The sequence below is a fragment of the Oncorhynchus keta genome, chromosome 28, assembly GCF_023373465.1.
Source record: "Oncorhynchus keta strain PuntledgeMale-10-30-2019 chromosome 28, Oket_V2, whole genome shotgun sequence".
Classification (NCBI taxonomy): domain Eukaryota; kingdom Metazoa; phylum Chordata; class Actinopteri; order Salmoniformes; family Salmonidae; genus Oncorhynchus; species Oncorhynchus keta.
Genome location: NC_068448.1, coordinates 47,082,879 through 47,100,004, shown reverse-complemented (window position 1 = coordinate 47,100,004; position 17,126 = coordinate 47,082,879). Strand labels below are relative to the sequence as shown.

Sequence of the window (17,126 nt, the reverse complement as noted above, 5' to 3'; positions counted from 1 at the left end):
TCCATCTCCTTAACCCACACTCGCTCAACCTACCCTTCCCCCGAGAGGAGAGGGGCATAACAGAAAGATAGCGAAGAAGACGGAGAGAGAAGCTGAGAAAGGAAAGAGGCATAACAGAGGGATTAGGGAAGGAGAGAGAGAGAGAGACAGTTGCTGTGCGTTTCCCCTATCTTTACCATTGTCGCCTCCCTGCATTGAAGACACACACAGAATGAATTTCAATTGGCCACCGGCACTACCAGCTTATAACATTAGCTTTACCCTCACGTTCTCTCCCTCTGCCTCCATCAACCCTGACAGCACACCCCAACTTTATTTCTTTATTTCTCACTCCCTCTACTATCCGTCTCTCCCTCATTCTTGTTCCCTCTCTCTCTCTCTACCGCTCACCATCTCTTTTACTTTCTCTCCCTCTCTCTCTCTCTCTCCCCCATTGATGGGAATCCTCTCCCTTTCGGTGTCTCAAAGGCCGGTATTTATGAGTACATTCACTCTGCCTTTTCCTCTCCAGGGGAGAGCTGTGCTGTTAGCGTCATACACTTTCAGTAAGCAGCAGCATTTCTTCGGAACCGCAGTGTTTTTATTCCTCCTGCCAGGGAGTCACTTCAAATCAAATCAAAGTTTACTTGCCGCGTACACAGTTTAGCAGATGCTATAGCGGGTGCAGCAACATGCTTATGTTACTAGCGCTGAACAATGCAGTAAAATGTCAACAAGTGTCTTCAGTGTCTGCCGTCCTTATAGGACAATGTCGCTCTTTGTTTGATTCCGGCTAATGTATTAATATTATGCAGAGATGACCCTGATAAAGAGGCATCTGCTGTGCTGTGACTACAACAGACAGCGGTAAACACGGGTGTCCCCTACACCGCTCCACGGGGCAATGGCAGCCACTGATGGTGTCTCTCTCTCCTCTCCTCCACTGCTGCTGCTAATATACAGTGACTTCGGGAAAGTATTCAGACCCCTTTACTTTTTCCACATTTTGTTACGTTACCACATCATTGTAAAATAGATGAAATAAAATACTTTCCTAAGCAATCTACACAAAACACCCCAAAATGGCAAAGCAAAACAGTTTTGAAAAAGTATAATAATACAATAAACAGAAATATATTATTTACATAAGTACTCAGACTCAAAATTGAGCTCAAGTGCATCTGTTTTCATTGATCATCCTTTGATCATCCTTTACCTGTGGTAAATTCAATTGATTGGACATGATTTGGAAAGGCACACACCTGTCTATATAAGGTCTCCCAGTTGACAGTGCATGTCAGAGCAAAAGCCATGAGTTCGAAGGAATTGTCCGCAGAGCTCCGAGACAAGACTGTGTCGAGCACAGATCTGGCGAAGGGTACCAAAACATTTCTGCAGCATTAAAGGTCCCCAAGAATGAAAGAAGTTTGGAACCACCAAGAATCTTCCTAGAGCTGGCTGTCTGGTGAAACTGAGCAATCGGGGGAGAAGGGACTTGGTCAGGGAGGTGACCAAGAACCCGATGGTCACTGACAGAGTGTTAGAGTTCCAAAAGAATCTTCCTGGAGGACAACCATCTCTGAAGCACTCCACCAATCAGGCCTTTATGGTAGAGTAGTGTGACGGAAGCCACTCCTCAATAAAAGGCACATGACAGCCTGCTTGGAGTCAATGTAAATAGTCCGGGTGACCATTTGATAAATTGTTCAGCAGTATTTTTGCTTGGGCCAAGAAGCTGTTAAGGAGCCTTTTGCACCTAGACTTGGCGCTCCGGTACAGCTAGCATAGAGAACAGTCTATGACTTGGGTGACAGCAGTCTTTGACAATTTTCTTTGGCACCAGATAGGGCACCAGATAGGGTGGCAGGGTAGCCTAGTGGTTAGAGCTTTGCACTAGTAACCGGAAGGTTGCAAGTTCAAATCCCCGAGCTGACAAGGTACAAATCTGTCGTTCTGCCCCTGAACAGGCAGTTAACCCACTGTTCCTAGGCCTTCATTGAAAATAAGAATTTGTTCTTAATTAACTGACTTGCCTAGTTAAGAAACGGTAAAAAATAAATATGTATTGGATGGCAGGAAGCTTGGCCCCAGTGATGTACTGGGCTGTACAAACTACCCTCTGTAGTGGCTTATGGTCAGATGCTGAGCAGTTACCATACCAAGTGGGGATGTAAACAGTCAGGATGCTCTAGATGGTGCAGCTGTAGAACTTTTTGAGGATCTGGGGACCCATAACAAATATTTTCTTTACGACTGTCTTGGTGTGTTTGGACCATGATAGTTTGTTGGTGATGTGGACACCAAGGAACTTGAAACTCTCGACCCACTCCACTACAGCCCCATTGATGTTAATGGGGGTCTGTTCGGCCCTCCTTTTCCTGTCCACAATCAGCTCCTTTGTCTTGCTCACATTGAGGGATAGGCTGTTATCCTGGCACCACACGGCCAGGTCTCTGACCTCCTCCCTATATACTGTCTCATCGTTGTGTCGTCAGCAAACTTAATGATGGTGTTGGAGTCATGCTTGGCTATGCAGTCGTGGGTGAATAGGGAGTCCAGGAGGAGACAAAGCCTACCCTTACCACCTGGGGGCGGCCCATCAGGAAGTCCAGGATCCAGTTGCAGTGGGAGTAGTTTAGTCCCAGGGTCCTTAGCTTAGTGATGAGCTTTATGGGCACTATGGTGTCGAACGCTGAGCTGCAGTCAATGAACAGCATTCTCACATAGGTGTTCCTTTTGTCCAGGTGGGAAAGGGCAGTGTGGCGTGCGATTGAGATTGCATCATCTGTGGATTTGTTGGGGCCTCCGACGTGAGTGCTATGTAGTCATTTAGGCAGGTTACCTTTGCTTTCTTGGGCATTACAAACTCGGTCAGGGAGAGGTTGAAAATGTCAGTGAAGACACTTGTCTGTTGGCCAGCGCATGCTCTGAGTACACGTCTTCGTAATCCGTTTGGCCCTGTGGCCTTGTGAATGTTGACCTGTTAAAAAGGTCTTGCTCACATTGGCTACAAAGAGCATGATCACACAGTTGTCCAGAACAGCTGGTGCTCTCATGCACACTTCAGTGTTGCTTGTCTTGATGCTAGCATTAAGCTAGCCTTTAGCTCGGTGTGGATGTTGCCTGTAATCCATGGCTTCTGGTTGGGATATGTACAAACGGTTACTGTGGGGACAACGTCGTTGATGCACTTATTGATTTAGCCGGTGACTGAGGTGCTATACTCCTCAATAGTGGAGTAAAGGTGGTCTATATTTTTTTCCCCTCTGTTTGCATTTACATTACATTTACATTTAAGTCATTTAGCAGACGCTCTTATCCAGAGCGACTTACAAATTGGTGCATTCACCTTATGACATCCAGTGGAACAGCCACTTTACAATAGTGCATCTAAATCTTTTAAGGGGGGTGGGGGGTGGAAGGATTACTTTATCCTATCCTAGGTATTCCTTAAAGAGGTGGGGTTTCAGGTGTCTCCGGAAGGTGGTGATTGACTCCGCTGTCCTGGCGTCGTGAGGGAGTTTGTTCCACCATTGGGGGCCAGCCAGACTGCAGAGGAACTGTACTTCCTCAGTGGTAGGGAGGCGAGCAGGCCAGAGGTGGATGAACGCAGTGCCCTTGTTTGGGTGTAGGGCCTGATCAGAGCCTGGAGGTACTGAGGTGTTTGGACATGACATGCTGGTAGAAATTAGCTAAATTTGCCTGCATTAAAGTTCCCGGCCACTAAGAGCGCAGCTTCTGGATGAGAATTTTCTTGTTTGGTTATGGCCTTACACAGCTCGTTGAGTGCGGTCTTATTGCCAGTATCGGTTTGTGGTGGTAAATAGACGGCTACAAATAATATAGATGAAAACACTCTTGGTAGATAGTGTTGTCTACAGTTTATCATGAGTTACTCTACCTCAGGCGATCAATACCTCAAGACTTCTTTACTATTAGACATCGCGCACCAGCTGTTATTGACTAATAGACTCACACCCCCACCCCTCGTCTTACTAGACGTAGCGTATATCCTTTGCGTCAGGCTCATTAAAGAAAATTCTTTGTCCAGTTCGAGGTGAGTAAAACAAACAAAATAGCACAGTTGGTTAGGGGCTCTCAAAACAACAGCTATCCCCTCTGGCGCCATTATCCAATGGGACCCTATTCCAAAAAAATAAATATATAAAACTGAAATTTGACATTTACATAAGTATTCAGACACTTTAATTAGCACTTTGCTGAAGCACCTTTGGCAGCGATTACAGAGTCTTCTTCGGTATGACGCTACAAGCTTGAAACATCTGTATTTGAGGAGTTTCTCCCATTCTTCATTGCAGATCCTCTCAAGCTCTGTCAGGTTGGATGGGGAGCATCGCTTTACAGATATGTTCAGGTCTCTCCAGTGATGTTCGATCGAGTTCAAGTCTGAGCTCTGGCTGGGCCACTCAAGGACATTCTAAGACTTGTCCCGAAGTCACTCATGCATTGTCTTGGCAGTGTGCTTAGGGTCGTTGTCCTGTTGGAAGGTGAATCTTTGACCCAGTCTGAGGTCCTGAGCGCTTTGGAGCAGGTTTTCATCAAGGATCTCTCTGTACTTTGCTCCGTTCATCTTTCTCTTGATCCTGACTAGTCTCTCAATCCCTGCCATTGAAAAACATCCCCACAGGATGATGCTGCCACCACCATGCTTCACCGTAGGGATGGTATTGGCCAGGTGATGAGCGGTGCCTGGGTTCCTCCAGAAGTGACCCTTGGCATTCAGGCCAAAGAGTTCAATCTTGGTTTCATCAAGCCAGATAATCTTGTTTCTCATGGTCTGAGAGTCCTTTAGGTGCCTTTTGGCTGTCATGTGTCTTTTACTGAGGAGTGGCTTCCCTCTGGCCACTCTACCATATAGGCCTAATTGGTATAGTGCTGCAGAGATGGTTGCCCTTCTGGAAGGTTCTCCCATCTCCACAGAGGAACTCTGGAGCTCTGTCACCTCCCTGACCAAGGCCCTTTTTTATTTTATTTTACCTTTATTTTACTAGTCAGTTAAGAACAAATTCTTATTTTCAATGCATCCTAGGAACAGTGGGTTAACTGCCTGTTCAGGGGCAGAACGACAGATTTGTACCTTGTCAGCTCGGGGGTTTGAACTTGCAACCTTCCAGTTACTAGTCCAACGTTCTAACCACTAGGCTACCCTGCCCGCCCTTCTCGCCCAATTGCTCAGTTTGGCCGGACGGCCAGCTCTAGGAAGAGTCTTGGTGGTTCCAAACTTCTTCCATGTAAGGATGATGGAGGCCACTGTGCTCTTGGGGAACTTCAACGCTGCAGGAATGTTTTTGTACCCTTCCCCAGATCCGTGCCTCAACACAATCCTGTCTCAGAGCTCTACGGACAATTCCTCATGGCTTGGTTTTTGCTCTGACATGCACGGTCAACTGTGGGACCTTATATAGACAGGTGTGTGCCTTTCCAAATCATGTCCAATCAATTTACCACAGGTGGACTCCAAATCAAGTTGTAGAAACATCTCAAGGATGATCCATGGAAACAGGATGCACCTGAACTCAGTCTCATAGCAAAGTGTCTGAATACTTACGTAAATAATGTATTTCATTTTTTTTTTTTGTGCTACAATTTCTAAAAACCTGTTTTCACTTTGTCATTTTGCTGTATTTTGTTTATTTTATCGATTTTAGAATAAAGCTGTAACGTAACGAAACGTGCAAAAGGGAAGGGGTCTGAATACTTTCCGAATGCACTGTAACAGTACGTACGGATAACCTCCAGTGATGCTTTCACGCCTACTGTAATCAATCAATATATATTAATTTCCTATCTGGACTGGGTAAACCTTTTTAGAGCTCACTCGTCAGAATTAAACACGGCACATTCTTTCCTCGATGCGTTGATAAATCACGTCAATGCTTCATTCTGTGGCAGGTGTAGCAGGTGTCACTGTTTTGATGAAGGAGCATCAATGCAGGCAGAGACCTCTCCACCTTTCATAGGCAATTGGAGGAGGGTAGAGGAGGGGGGATGAAGAGGGGGGGTACTTTCACAATCGATCAGAGAAGTGATCATCACTCACTCTCTGGTGACACAGTGACCATGACAAATAGCTGAGGGTCGTGATACACTGTTCTGCAACACAATCTGTGCTATCTGAATAAGAACACATGGAAATGAGTAGCGTGGTGAGGGTGCAGAGTATCTTTCAGGGACATGAACCTAACAGGTACTATACTATACCACTCGAGGCCATCAGTTACAGTTGAAGTTGGAAGTTTATTTAAACTTTTATTTCTTTCATCACATTCTCAATGGGTCAGAAGTATACATACAGTCAATTAGCATTTGGTAGCAATGCCTTTAAATTGCTCGGGTAGCCTCCCACAATAAGTTGGGTGAATTTTGGCTCATTCCTGCTGACAGAGCTGGTGTAACTGAGTCAGGTTTGTATGCCTCCTTGCTCGCACACGCTTTTTCAGTTCTGCTCACAAATTTTCTACAGGATTGAGGTCAGGGCTTTGTGATGGCCATTCCATTACCTTAACTTTGTTGTCCTAAAACCATTTTGCCACAACTTGGAAGTATGCTTGGGGTCATTGTCCATTTGGAAGACCCATTTACGACCAAGCTTTAACTTCCTGACTGATGTCTTAAGATGTTGCTTCAATATATCCAGATTATTTTCCTCCCTCGTGATGCCATCTATTTTGTGAAGTGCACCAGTCCTCCTGCAGCAAAGCACCCCCACAACAAGATACTGCCACCCACGTGCTTCACGGTTGGGATGGTGTTCTTCGGCTTGCAGGCCTCCCCCTTTTCCCTCCAAACATAACGATGGTCATTATAGTCAAAACAGTTCTATTTTTGTTTCATCAGACCAGAGGACATTTCTCCAAAAAGTACGATCTTTGTCCCCATGTGCAGTTGCAAACCGTAGTCTGGCTTTTTTATGGTGGTTTTGGAGCAATGGCTTCTTCCTTGCTGAGCGGCCGATATGTCGATATAGGACCCGTTTTACTGTGGCTATAGATACATTTGTACCTGTTTCCTCTAGCATATTCACAAGGTCCGTTGCTGTTGTTCTGGGATTGATTTGCACTTTTCGCACCAAAGTACGTTTATCTGTAGGAGACAGAACGCGTCTCCTCCTCTTCTTCCTGAGCGGTATGACGGCTGCGTGGTTCCATGGTGTTTATACTTGTGTACTATTGTTTGTACAGATGAACTTGGTACCTTCAAGCGTTTGGAAATTGCTCCCAAGGATGAACCAGACTTGTGGAGGTCTACAATTTTCTTCTGAGGTCTTGGCTGATTTATTTTGAGTTTCCCATGATGCCAAGCAAAGCGGCACTGAGTTTGAAGGTAGGCCTTGAAATACATCCACAGGTATACCTCAAATTATGTCAATTAACCTATCAGATGCTTCTAAAGCCACGACATTATTTTCTGGAAATGTCCAAGCTGGTTAAGGCACAGTTAACTTAGTGTATGTAAACGTCTTACTGGAATTGTGATACAGTGAAATATAAGTGAAATGATCTGTCTGTAAACAATTGTTGGAAAAATTATTTGTGTCGTGCACACTGTAGATGTCCTAACCGACTTGACAAAACTATAGTTTGTTAACCTCTCTGGGATATGTGGCCAAAAGCCAGGGAAAATGCAGAGTGCTTAACTCAAATAAATTACTATAAAAATTTAACTTTCATGAAATGACACATGCAAGATAGCAAATTAAAGCTACAATTGTTGTTAATCCAACCAGCATGTCAGATTTCAAAAAGGCTTTTCAGTGAAAGCACACAATGCTATTATCTGAGGATAGCACCTCCCGTAAACAAAGAGAGAAAGCATATTTCAACCCTGCAGGCGCGACACAAAACGCAGAAGTAAAAATATAATTAATGCCTTACCTTTGACGAGCTTCTTTTGTTGGCACTCCAATATGTCCCATAAACATCACAAATGGTCCTTTTGTTTGATTAATTCCGTCGATATATATCCAAAATGTCAATTTATTTGGTGCGTTTGAAAAACACTGGTTCAGAAAAAATCCAGAAGTCCAAAAATCCAGAAAAACACTGGTTCCAACTTGAGCAATGTGACTACAATATATCTCAAAAGTTACCTGTAAACTTTGCCAAAACATTTCAAACTACTCTTGTAATACAACTTTAGGTATTTTTTAACGTAAATAATCGATCAAATTGAAGACGGGATGACCTGTGTTCAATACAGGAAGAAAACAAACTGAAGCATGCTTTCTGGTCGTGCGCCTCTATCTAACAGTACACTTCAAGTGATCCTCGTTCAAGATGGCCGTACTTCTTCATTGCACAAAGGAATAACCTCAACCAATTTCAAAATACTGTTGACATCCAGTGGAAGTGATAGGAACTGCAAGAAGGTCCCTTAGAAATCTGGATTCCCAATGAAATCTGTTTAAAAGAGAGTGACCTCAAAAAAAGAAAAATCTGAACGGTTAGTCCTCGGGTTTCGCTTGCTAAATAAGTTCTGTTATACTCACAGACATGATTCAAACAGTTTTAGAAATTTCAGAGTGTTTCCTATCCAAATCTACTAATATGCATATCTTATCTTCTGGGAATGAGTGGCAGGCAGTTGAATTTGGGCATGCATTTCATCCGGATGTGAAAATACTGCCCGCTGTCACCAAGAAGTTTTAACAAGACATTTGTGGACTGGTTGAAAAACGAGTTTTAATGACTCCAACCTAAGTGAATGTAAACTTCCGACATGAGCTGCATGTATCAATACTACAAGCTGCCACAGGTTTAATGAAAATACCAGCACACCACTATTTATCAGAAATACAAAGTAATGATTCAGAGTGATAAAAAAAAATACAAGGACACAGAGGATTCAGATACAAGGATGTCATTGTCTATTATTCTGAGGAAAGTACAACGCGACTTGGCAGGTCTCAGTCAATGTCTGTCCTGCAGACATTCTCAATCAATCACTGATAATGCATCCCAAATGGCAACCTCTTCCATGTACAGTACAATACTTTTGACATGATCTCATAGGGCTCTGGTCAAAAATGTTGCACTATATCGGGAATAGGGTGACATTTGGGACGCACACATCCTGAAACAGCAGGTGCCTGAAGATAAAAACTGCCCTGCTTGTAACAGAGGGCACTGTTCTCTAATGCTTCCTCTCCTGACAGGACAGAGGAAGGAAGGAGAATATGCAGGCATCCATCTTACATCTTGCACTCAGATAAACAAAACAAGGTTACTCCTGGATATAATACACTGATTCTATGCCATTCATGGGCCTGAATGACCATACAATTAACATAGAAACAATCTACTCTCATACTGCAACAGAAACAAAACATTTTCTATTTTAATCTCGTCTCCTAGATAGTTTAGTACCTATTCACAGTGGCGACCCGTCATTCAGGGCAGGTGGGACAGAGCCTGTTTTGAAACCCACATTTTTAGCAAAGAAATGTCAAATAAAATTATTAAAATATATATTTTTGGGGGGGGGCTTGCCTGTTTTGCATGTTATCACATATCAGTTTGTAAACAACGTAAAAAATTATATATATAATTGAGTTAATAAAACTGCATACAAACACGGTCTCTTTTTTGTTTTCTTGAGAAAGGCAGCTCCAAAATGCAGGTGTTTCAGCCTAGCTCAATGCTATGACAGACAAAATGAGAAAAAAAATCCAGAAAATCACATTGTAGGATTTTTTAATGAATTTATTTGCAAATTATGGTGGTATTTTGCCTCACCAAGACATAACTGCTGAAATGGCCACAGCCTATTCATATAACTTCAACTCTAAGGATAGGTCCAACATGCATGCAAACACTGACTGACAGTCATTAGCTCATAGTCATGATGGATATATAACTCTCTTTATTTCTTACCACCTGATGGCAGTCTTGCTGTTCTGTGCCGGTAGCTTAAACTGTGAAACGATGTGCTACCATAAACCGGCTTATAGCAGCCAGGCCATCCATCCTTCTCCTAAGCCATTTATTTAGTATTCATGTGTATTTAAAATAAATGGTTATTCTGTTATTATGATAAAAAACAGAAGCACTGCATATGTAACCAACAAGAAGCATCATTCTCGAGTCAGTTGTCTTTGGCTCATAGATCACAAAAAAGAAGTACAGTTGGAGACTTTGGTACATTCTCTCCACGTTTGGTGTATCTCTAAACATTGTCAGCAGGGCTCAGGTCTATAAGGTTGTCAGCGGTCTGAACAGAGGCGACTAGGTTACTCCATGCCCTGTCTGTGTCCCTTGTATCCATTACATAAAACCCCCTAGGGTTGCCAGATCTGATAAGGAAAATAGCCAATTAGGACGCTTACGTAACCCCTTCCCCCCATTAATGGGAGAAAACATAATCTGGCTGATTAAAAGAAAAGAAAAAAAGTCTGTAATCAAGATAACGAAAAAGGGGTTTCCTGCGACCACACCACACCCTGCCTTTTAGACACCCCACCACCACTAGCTCCACTCCTATCCGTATGGAGAGAGGATCAGCATCTCAAATGGCATCCTATTCCCTACTTACATAGTGCACAAAGTATTACCAGGGCCCATAGGGTGCATCATACTGCACTATATAGGGCACTTTATAGGTTATAGGATTACATTTGGGACGCACACTGAGAATAATTCCATTTTGGACGCACAAAGGGCCTAAAATCTCAAACAAATCAGACTGCGATGCCCTTCAATCTTTTATCCCTGCGATTATACAGTATCAGTTACTATCCCCTCAATGACATTCAGCTCGGTTCCACTTTATTTATGGAATCCATCACGCAGTTTAGTCCTATAGAAACTACTCCTTCTTCTCCCAGAGCAGGGCTGTGAGTTAAAGCAGATAGTGACCACACCACCACTCCTCCCACTGCTGACTGAGTGATCCAGACTGCCACTGCTCTCAACTTCCTCCATCCTATACTGTTAACCTCATGGGCAGTCACTGGGCACCTCTTTCTTTCTTTCTTTGCCCTCTTGCTCTTCTCTCTCACACTGTCAATTTAATTTAATTCAAAAGGGGCTTTATTGGCATGGCAAACATATACACTAGATGACTGACAGGGGCACTGTTTTGAAGCCAACACGCCTCCATGTTGGTACTAATCCTCCTTTGTAAAATAGATTTTTGAAGCTATAGAAATGCATGTATTCATGTCTACATTCGTTTTTGCCAGGTATATTTGCCAGGTATATATATATATTACAGACACCTTAATGCATATGTTCAAATTATATGTGAGCTAAACATAACATTTGTTAATGTAAAAATCCTTAAGGTATATTTTTTAAGAGTACTAATGTTACTGTCCCCACTACAACAACAGAAAACTGTAATACGTGTAATTTTGTTCTTGAAACGTTTAATTGAAATACTGTAGAATTCAATTTATTCTGATGTACTGAACACTCTGAACACTCGCCCACATGAATGCTGGGATTGAGTCACCATTGCAACAGGTGTGGTGTTTATCGAGACGGGAGAAGAGTAGAAGGCACTCAACCAACTTCAGACAAGTCGCAACCCAAAATAATATGAGCATTTGGAAGGAATAGGAGAGACTCCAACACTTGGCACACAATGGTTGAATCAACGTTGTTTTAGAGCTGGGCGATATGGATAAAATTGACCAATGAGCTGGGTGATATCGCAATAAATTGACCAATCTTTTTGGCTATAGACACATATTTTCTCTAGTGCCAAGTAATTACAACTGAGATGGGAAATAAGCTACAATTAAATTTTCCATACGCACAAAATGCTTATTTCTCAAAAATGTTATGCACAAGTGTATTTAGTGAGCATTTCTCCTTTGCCAAGATAATGCATCCACCTGAAAGGTGTGGCATATCAAGAAGCTAATTAAACAGGTGCACCTTGTGCTGTGGATAATAAATGGCCACTCTAAAATGTGCAGTTTTGTCATACAACACTATGCCACAGATGTCTCAAGTTTTGAGGGAGCATGCAATTGGCATGCTGACTGCAAGAATGTCCAACAGAGCTGAATGATAATTTATCTACCATAAGCTGCCTCCAACATCGTTTTAGAGAATTTGGCAGTATGTACAAGCGGCCTCACAACCGCAGACCACGTGTAACCACACCTGCCCAGGACCACCACATCCAGCTTATTCATCTGTGGGATCGTCTAAGACCAGCCACTCAGACAGCTGATGAAACTGAGGAGTATTTCTGTCTGTAATAGAGACCTTTTGTGGGGAAAAACTCATTCTGATTGGCTGGGCTTGGCTCCCAAGTGGGTGGGCCTATGCCCTCCCAGGCCCACCAATGGCTGCGCCCATGCCCAGTCATGTGAAATCCATAGATTAGGGCCTAATGAATTTATTTCAATTGACTTATTTCCTTAAATGAACAGTAACTCAGTTAAATCATTGAAATTGTTGCATTTATAGTTTTGTTCATAATAGATGAAAACAGTACTGGTTGATTACTTTTTTCAAATCCAATGTATTTTCAACGTCAGGGCCGGTTCCAGGCATAAGTGACAAAAGCAGGGGTCGCTTAGAATACACTAGGTGCAATTTAGAAGTTTGGTTAAGAATTTGTAGCATTTTTTCTCTTGTTATGTCCTTCACTGACAGTCCCTCAATTAGCCATGTCAGCTAACAATTTTTTGATTGGTAGTTAGTCTAGCCAGCTTCCTAAACTTGTAGTAAACATGGCCGAATACCGACCGGGCACGCAGGGCACGTGCCCTGACGCCTTGACCTCCAGGTGGCCACCCATGATTTTGAGAGTCATTCTCACTCAGATATCACATTTATATGCCATAAATCACAAAATGTACCTCAAACTATTATTATAGTTTTTAAAAGATATCTAATTTCAATATGTATACATTTGGGGCTGAACATGGTAAGAGTCATGATAACAAAGAGGGAAGATGATTAGACAATAAAAAAAATGGCGGAGAAGATTAAAAGGAACTTGACAGCTTGATGAATAGGCTAGTGAAACAACACATTTTCCTCCTCATATTTGAAACCCAGTTTCCAGAATGGTGTTAGTTTAAAGTTTTAAACACTGCAGCCTCATACTTGTGTGAGAAGTGAAAATAATCATGTCCAACAAGATGGAGAGAGTGAGGAGGAGGAAAAGAAGGTCAGCTTAACCACTGTTATGATAAAACAATTCACAACTGTGTATTTATGTTAGTTCCTAACAGAGTTCCTGGAATGGTTACTATTCCTGGGGTCCTCTTCCAGCAAACATCTAAAAGGGGATACTATGTCTGCTCTTCGCTTTGCCCGTCTGATCTTGTTAGAACCTTTGCCCCCTCTCTGTTTTTTTATATCTCTCTCTACTTTTCTCTCACTCCCCATCCTACTTGCTACATCATGTCTGGGTATCTCTCTCAGTAGGGTTGTGTCTCAGATGTACGTACTGTAGTTGCTTGTCTGACCCTCGCACTGAACAACATTCCTGCTTCTCTCTCTTTTTATTTATTACTTTTCTTTCCTCTTCTCTATCCTAATTTCCACTTAAATCCTGGTATCTCCTGCAGTGTTGTGTCTCAGATGTAAGTTACTCTCAGTCTAAATGAGTTTAGCCACGATGACTCAGAGACGTTAAAGGGGGTGGGCCTAATGAGCCTGTTGGAATACCCAGGGGGATTGTGGGAATGGACGTGTGGCAGCTTCACAGGACCAGTCTTCCCTCGGGGGTCGAGGGGGAAGGGCACGACATATCACTGCCGAGAAGACCTTCATCACCACCCCTTAATCTACCCAGTAGGTCCTCGCTGATCAGCTGTCAGTGCAATATAAACACATGGAAAAAGCAAATGCGAACATCTCGTAGCCTCAATTCAAACACCTTTTCTGTCTGAGAGAAAGGAGGTGGCAATTCCACAGCGTGCCATATTGGTCCGATACACTTCGATTGGAGACAAAGAGGAGGCGATCTTTATCTCCTCCAAAAAAGGCAGAAATATTTCGGGAGAGGCGCCTATCCTTAACCCGGTCTCTCCCACTCTGTCCCTGCAGGTCTGCTGCTCAACAAAGACCAGACACCGTGAGTGCTTCACATACACAGTGTGTAGCACAGAGGGTCTGCTTTATAACAGGCCACAGTGTCAGCAGCCACTCTCAAGCACTTTGACTGCAAAGCTAAAGAGCCGCCTGCAGTTCACAGAGACAGTTAACATCCTGAACCCAAGCTATGTTTATAACGGGGGCTTTCATTGCAACATGCATTGATTTATATCAATGACTTTGCATTTTTTTGCTCTTACGCCAGTCTGAACATACCGGCTATGTACTGTAAACCATAGAAATAGAATGTTCTAATTACAGTTTTTGCTGTAAACATCCAGTGCAGACACGATGTCATAAGTTTCCGATGAACGGTTATTGAATCATATATGCCTTGAGATATCATCACATTCATTCCATTAAGGTTACACTCATGGCCCATCTCGAACACATTCACAGTCAGATCACTCTCACACCACACACTCTCACTTCGGCTCAGATTCACACTGCTAACAATTGAAATCACTGCCTTTACAGAAAAGTAGAGACCTCCAAGATACCCAGGTGGTAAACGCCTTGTAAATGGAATGTGTCTTCCCTTTAGATAAGCTGAACACAATGTTCTACTGCTTCCCTTACCTGTCGCACAAAGCTGTTGGTTGTTGTATCTGAAGAGGTGCTGCCGTCTGATCCTTTGAATCTGCCTTTTCTCCGTGCTCCTTTTCCATGTGACTTTAGCAGAAGGAGAAAACAGAAGAATAAAATGAAAGGACCATTATCAGCAGGTAACACAGTAGAACCTGAAAAACAAGACATATTGGGAATTCATTGTTCATAGAGTGCTATGAGCAAAGATTCTGGTGACGTTGAGACTGGTGTTTTGCGGGTACTATTTAATGAAGCAGCCAGTTGAAGACTTGTGAGGCGTCTGTTTCTCAAACTAGACACTCTAATGGACTTGTCCTATTGCCCAGGTGTGCACCGGGGCCTCCCACTCCTCTTTCTGTTTTGGTTAGAGCCAGTTTGCGCTGTTCTGTGAAGGGAGTAGTACACAGCGTTGTAAGAGATCTTCAGTTTCTTGACAATTTCTCGCAATGGAATAATAGCCTTAATTTCTCAGAACAAGAATAGACTGACAAGTTTCAGAAGAAAGTTCTTTGTTTCTGGCCATTTTGTGCCTGTAATCGAACCCACAAATGCTGATGCTCCAGATACTCAACTAGTCTAAAGAAGGCCAGTTTTATTGCTTCTTTAATCAGGACAACAGTTTTCAGCTGTGCTAACATAATTGCAAAGGGTTTTTCTAATGATCAATTAGCCTTTTAAAATTATAAACTTGGATTACAACGTGCCATTGGAACACAGGAGTGATGGCCTCTGTACGCCTATATTCCATTTAAAAAATATGTTGTCTACCTCGACTAACCTGTGCCCCTGCACAATGACTCTGTATATAGCCTCACTACTGTTATTTTACCGTTGCTCTTTAATTATTTGTTATGTTTATTTTTTACTTATCTCTTTTTACATAACACTTATTTTTCTTAAAACTGCATTGTTGGTTAAGGGCTTGTATAAGTAAGCATTTCACTGTTGTATTCGGCACATCTCACAAATACAAATTGATTTGATTTGACTTATCGGGAATATACAGTGCTGTATTACAGGGATGAGGCGCTCATGTTGCTAGTAGCAACAGGAAAAACACCCAACCATCCCAAATATGCTTTTTTTTTATTCCCACAGGTCATGTAAAGGATGAATATAAAAATAAAGCTTTTATTCTGGTTACTTAGAAACCAACAACGACATGGAGCCGAAACCAGGCTTTGTGGAATGTAGCTCCGACTACATCGATAGCCCAAAAAAATGTCAATTATGAAAACGGCCACCTTGTAACTATATTTGTCCTCTGTAGTCGCAGTGCCTTTCTTTGTTTCCTGAAAGACATACATTTTCAATAAACATGAATAAATATAAATACCACCACTGACGGTTTCCTTGTTGAGATTCAATGAGATGCCACCTTAGTGCAACAGCAGTAAGCAAACAGTCGGTGGTTGTCTTTGAATAATGTTTATTGAAAAAGTATGGGTTTCAGCAAAAAACGAAATACAACTTGTCCAAATTACAGTTATAACTGTGTAACACGCCTGAAACAACTGTAACCTAACTGTTTCACGTCACAGAAAAACATTCATCCTTATTAGCAAGTTATACCACCTGACATAACGCAGACTCCACCAACTTCCGGTTGGAGTTTACTTTATAGCGTTACATTTGTCGCCAAGGCGAGCGAAATTGAAATTTGGTATTTGCTGCTATTTATTAGCATACACATGCGATATAGGCATAGAAATCACAAAATATAACAACTGTGCATACTTGTAGTCCAGGGTTTTCGAGCGAATCCATGTGTCTGTCCAAAAGTGAGTGCGTATTTTGCAAGTTATTATGGACCATTTGACATCCAACCGTCGGTCTATCGTTGAGATAGAAAATACAATTTTTCAAGGGTCGGTGGTCATGCGTGACTCCCCGATCTCTTCAAAATGTAGAGCCGATGTTTTTGTTTGACACGAAGTAACGTCCAAATGAATATAAATAGTTGTGTGAAAGAGACTTTGGTGGCGCAGAAGTGAAGTGACTCGCTCCTATTTTTCTCAGCCTCTGCTTTGCAGTCTTAAGTTTGAGTGGGACCACAATCGGGAAGGCTTGGGAAGGAGGAGCAGTTTGCGCAAAAATCTTTTTCCTAAAGGATTTGTTTCCTCCGCTTTGGTGAACAAATAAAATATGACTGCATGTCATTCAAAAGCTCAGTTCCTTTACCGAATCTCTGCCCCTCACTCCCACGTTATCTCACAGGCAGTTTTTCCCCTCAACTGATAATAGCTGCTGGAAGCAGGTACACTCGCGCATATCCAGCAAAGGCACAGCCTATGCGTTGTCTCGAGCTACGGTAAGTATGACTAATCATAGCTGCTGGAGTTTTTAGTATAACAATAGTTCGTTTTATGATGGGGTTGAAACCAACGGTGGAGTTTTATGATGGGGTTGAAACCAAAAGGGGTTGATAGGTGTGTTTGTAGCCTAATTCATCTCGTTGACCAGACACTTCCACCAATG

At 42.5% G+C, this 17,126-nt stretch overlaps 1 protein-coding gene across 4 annotated transcripts in view; it reads right to left on the bottom strand.

The window, feature by feature from the left end:
- Positions 1–16,888, bottom strand: part of LOC118361508 (voltage-dependent L-type calcium channel subunit beta-2-like) — a 128,935-nt gene extending 112,047 nt beyond the window's left edge. The window contains exons 1-2 of one of the 4 annotated variants that reach the window (XM_052483177.1): positions 16,386–16,888; positions 14,640–14,732 (exon numbers count right to left, since the gene is read on the bottom strand). In XM_052483177.1, the coding sequence (XP_052339137.1) occupies positions 14,640–14,732; positions 16,386–16,463 (171 nt within the window). In that variant the 5' untranslated portion in view covers positions 16,464–16,888. The remainder of the gene's footprint in view (positions 1–14,639; positions 14,733–16,385) is intronic. The other 3 variants (XM_052483176.1, XM_052483179.1, XM_052483178.1) reach the window with 3 other exon arrangements.
- Between the last annotated feature and the right edge of the window lie 238 nt (positions 16,889–17,126).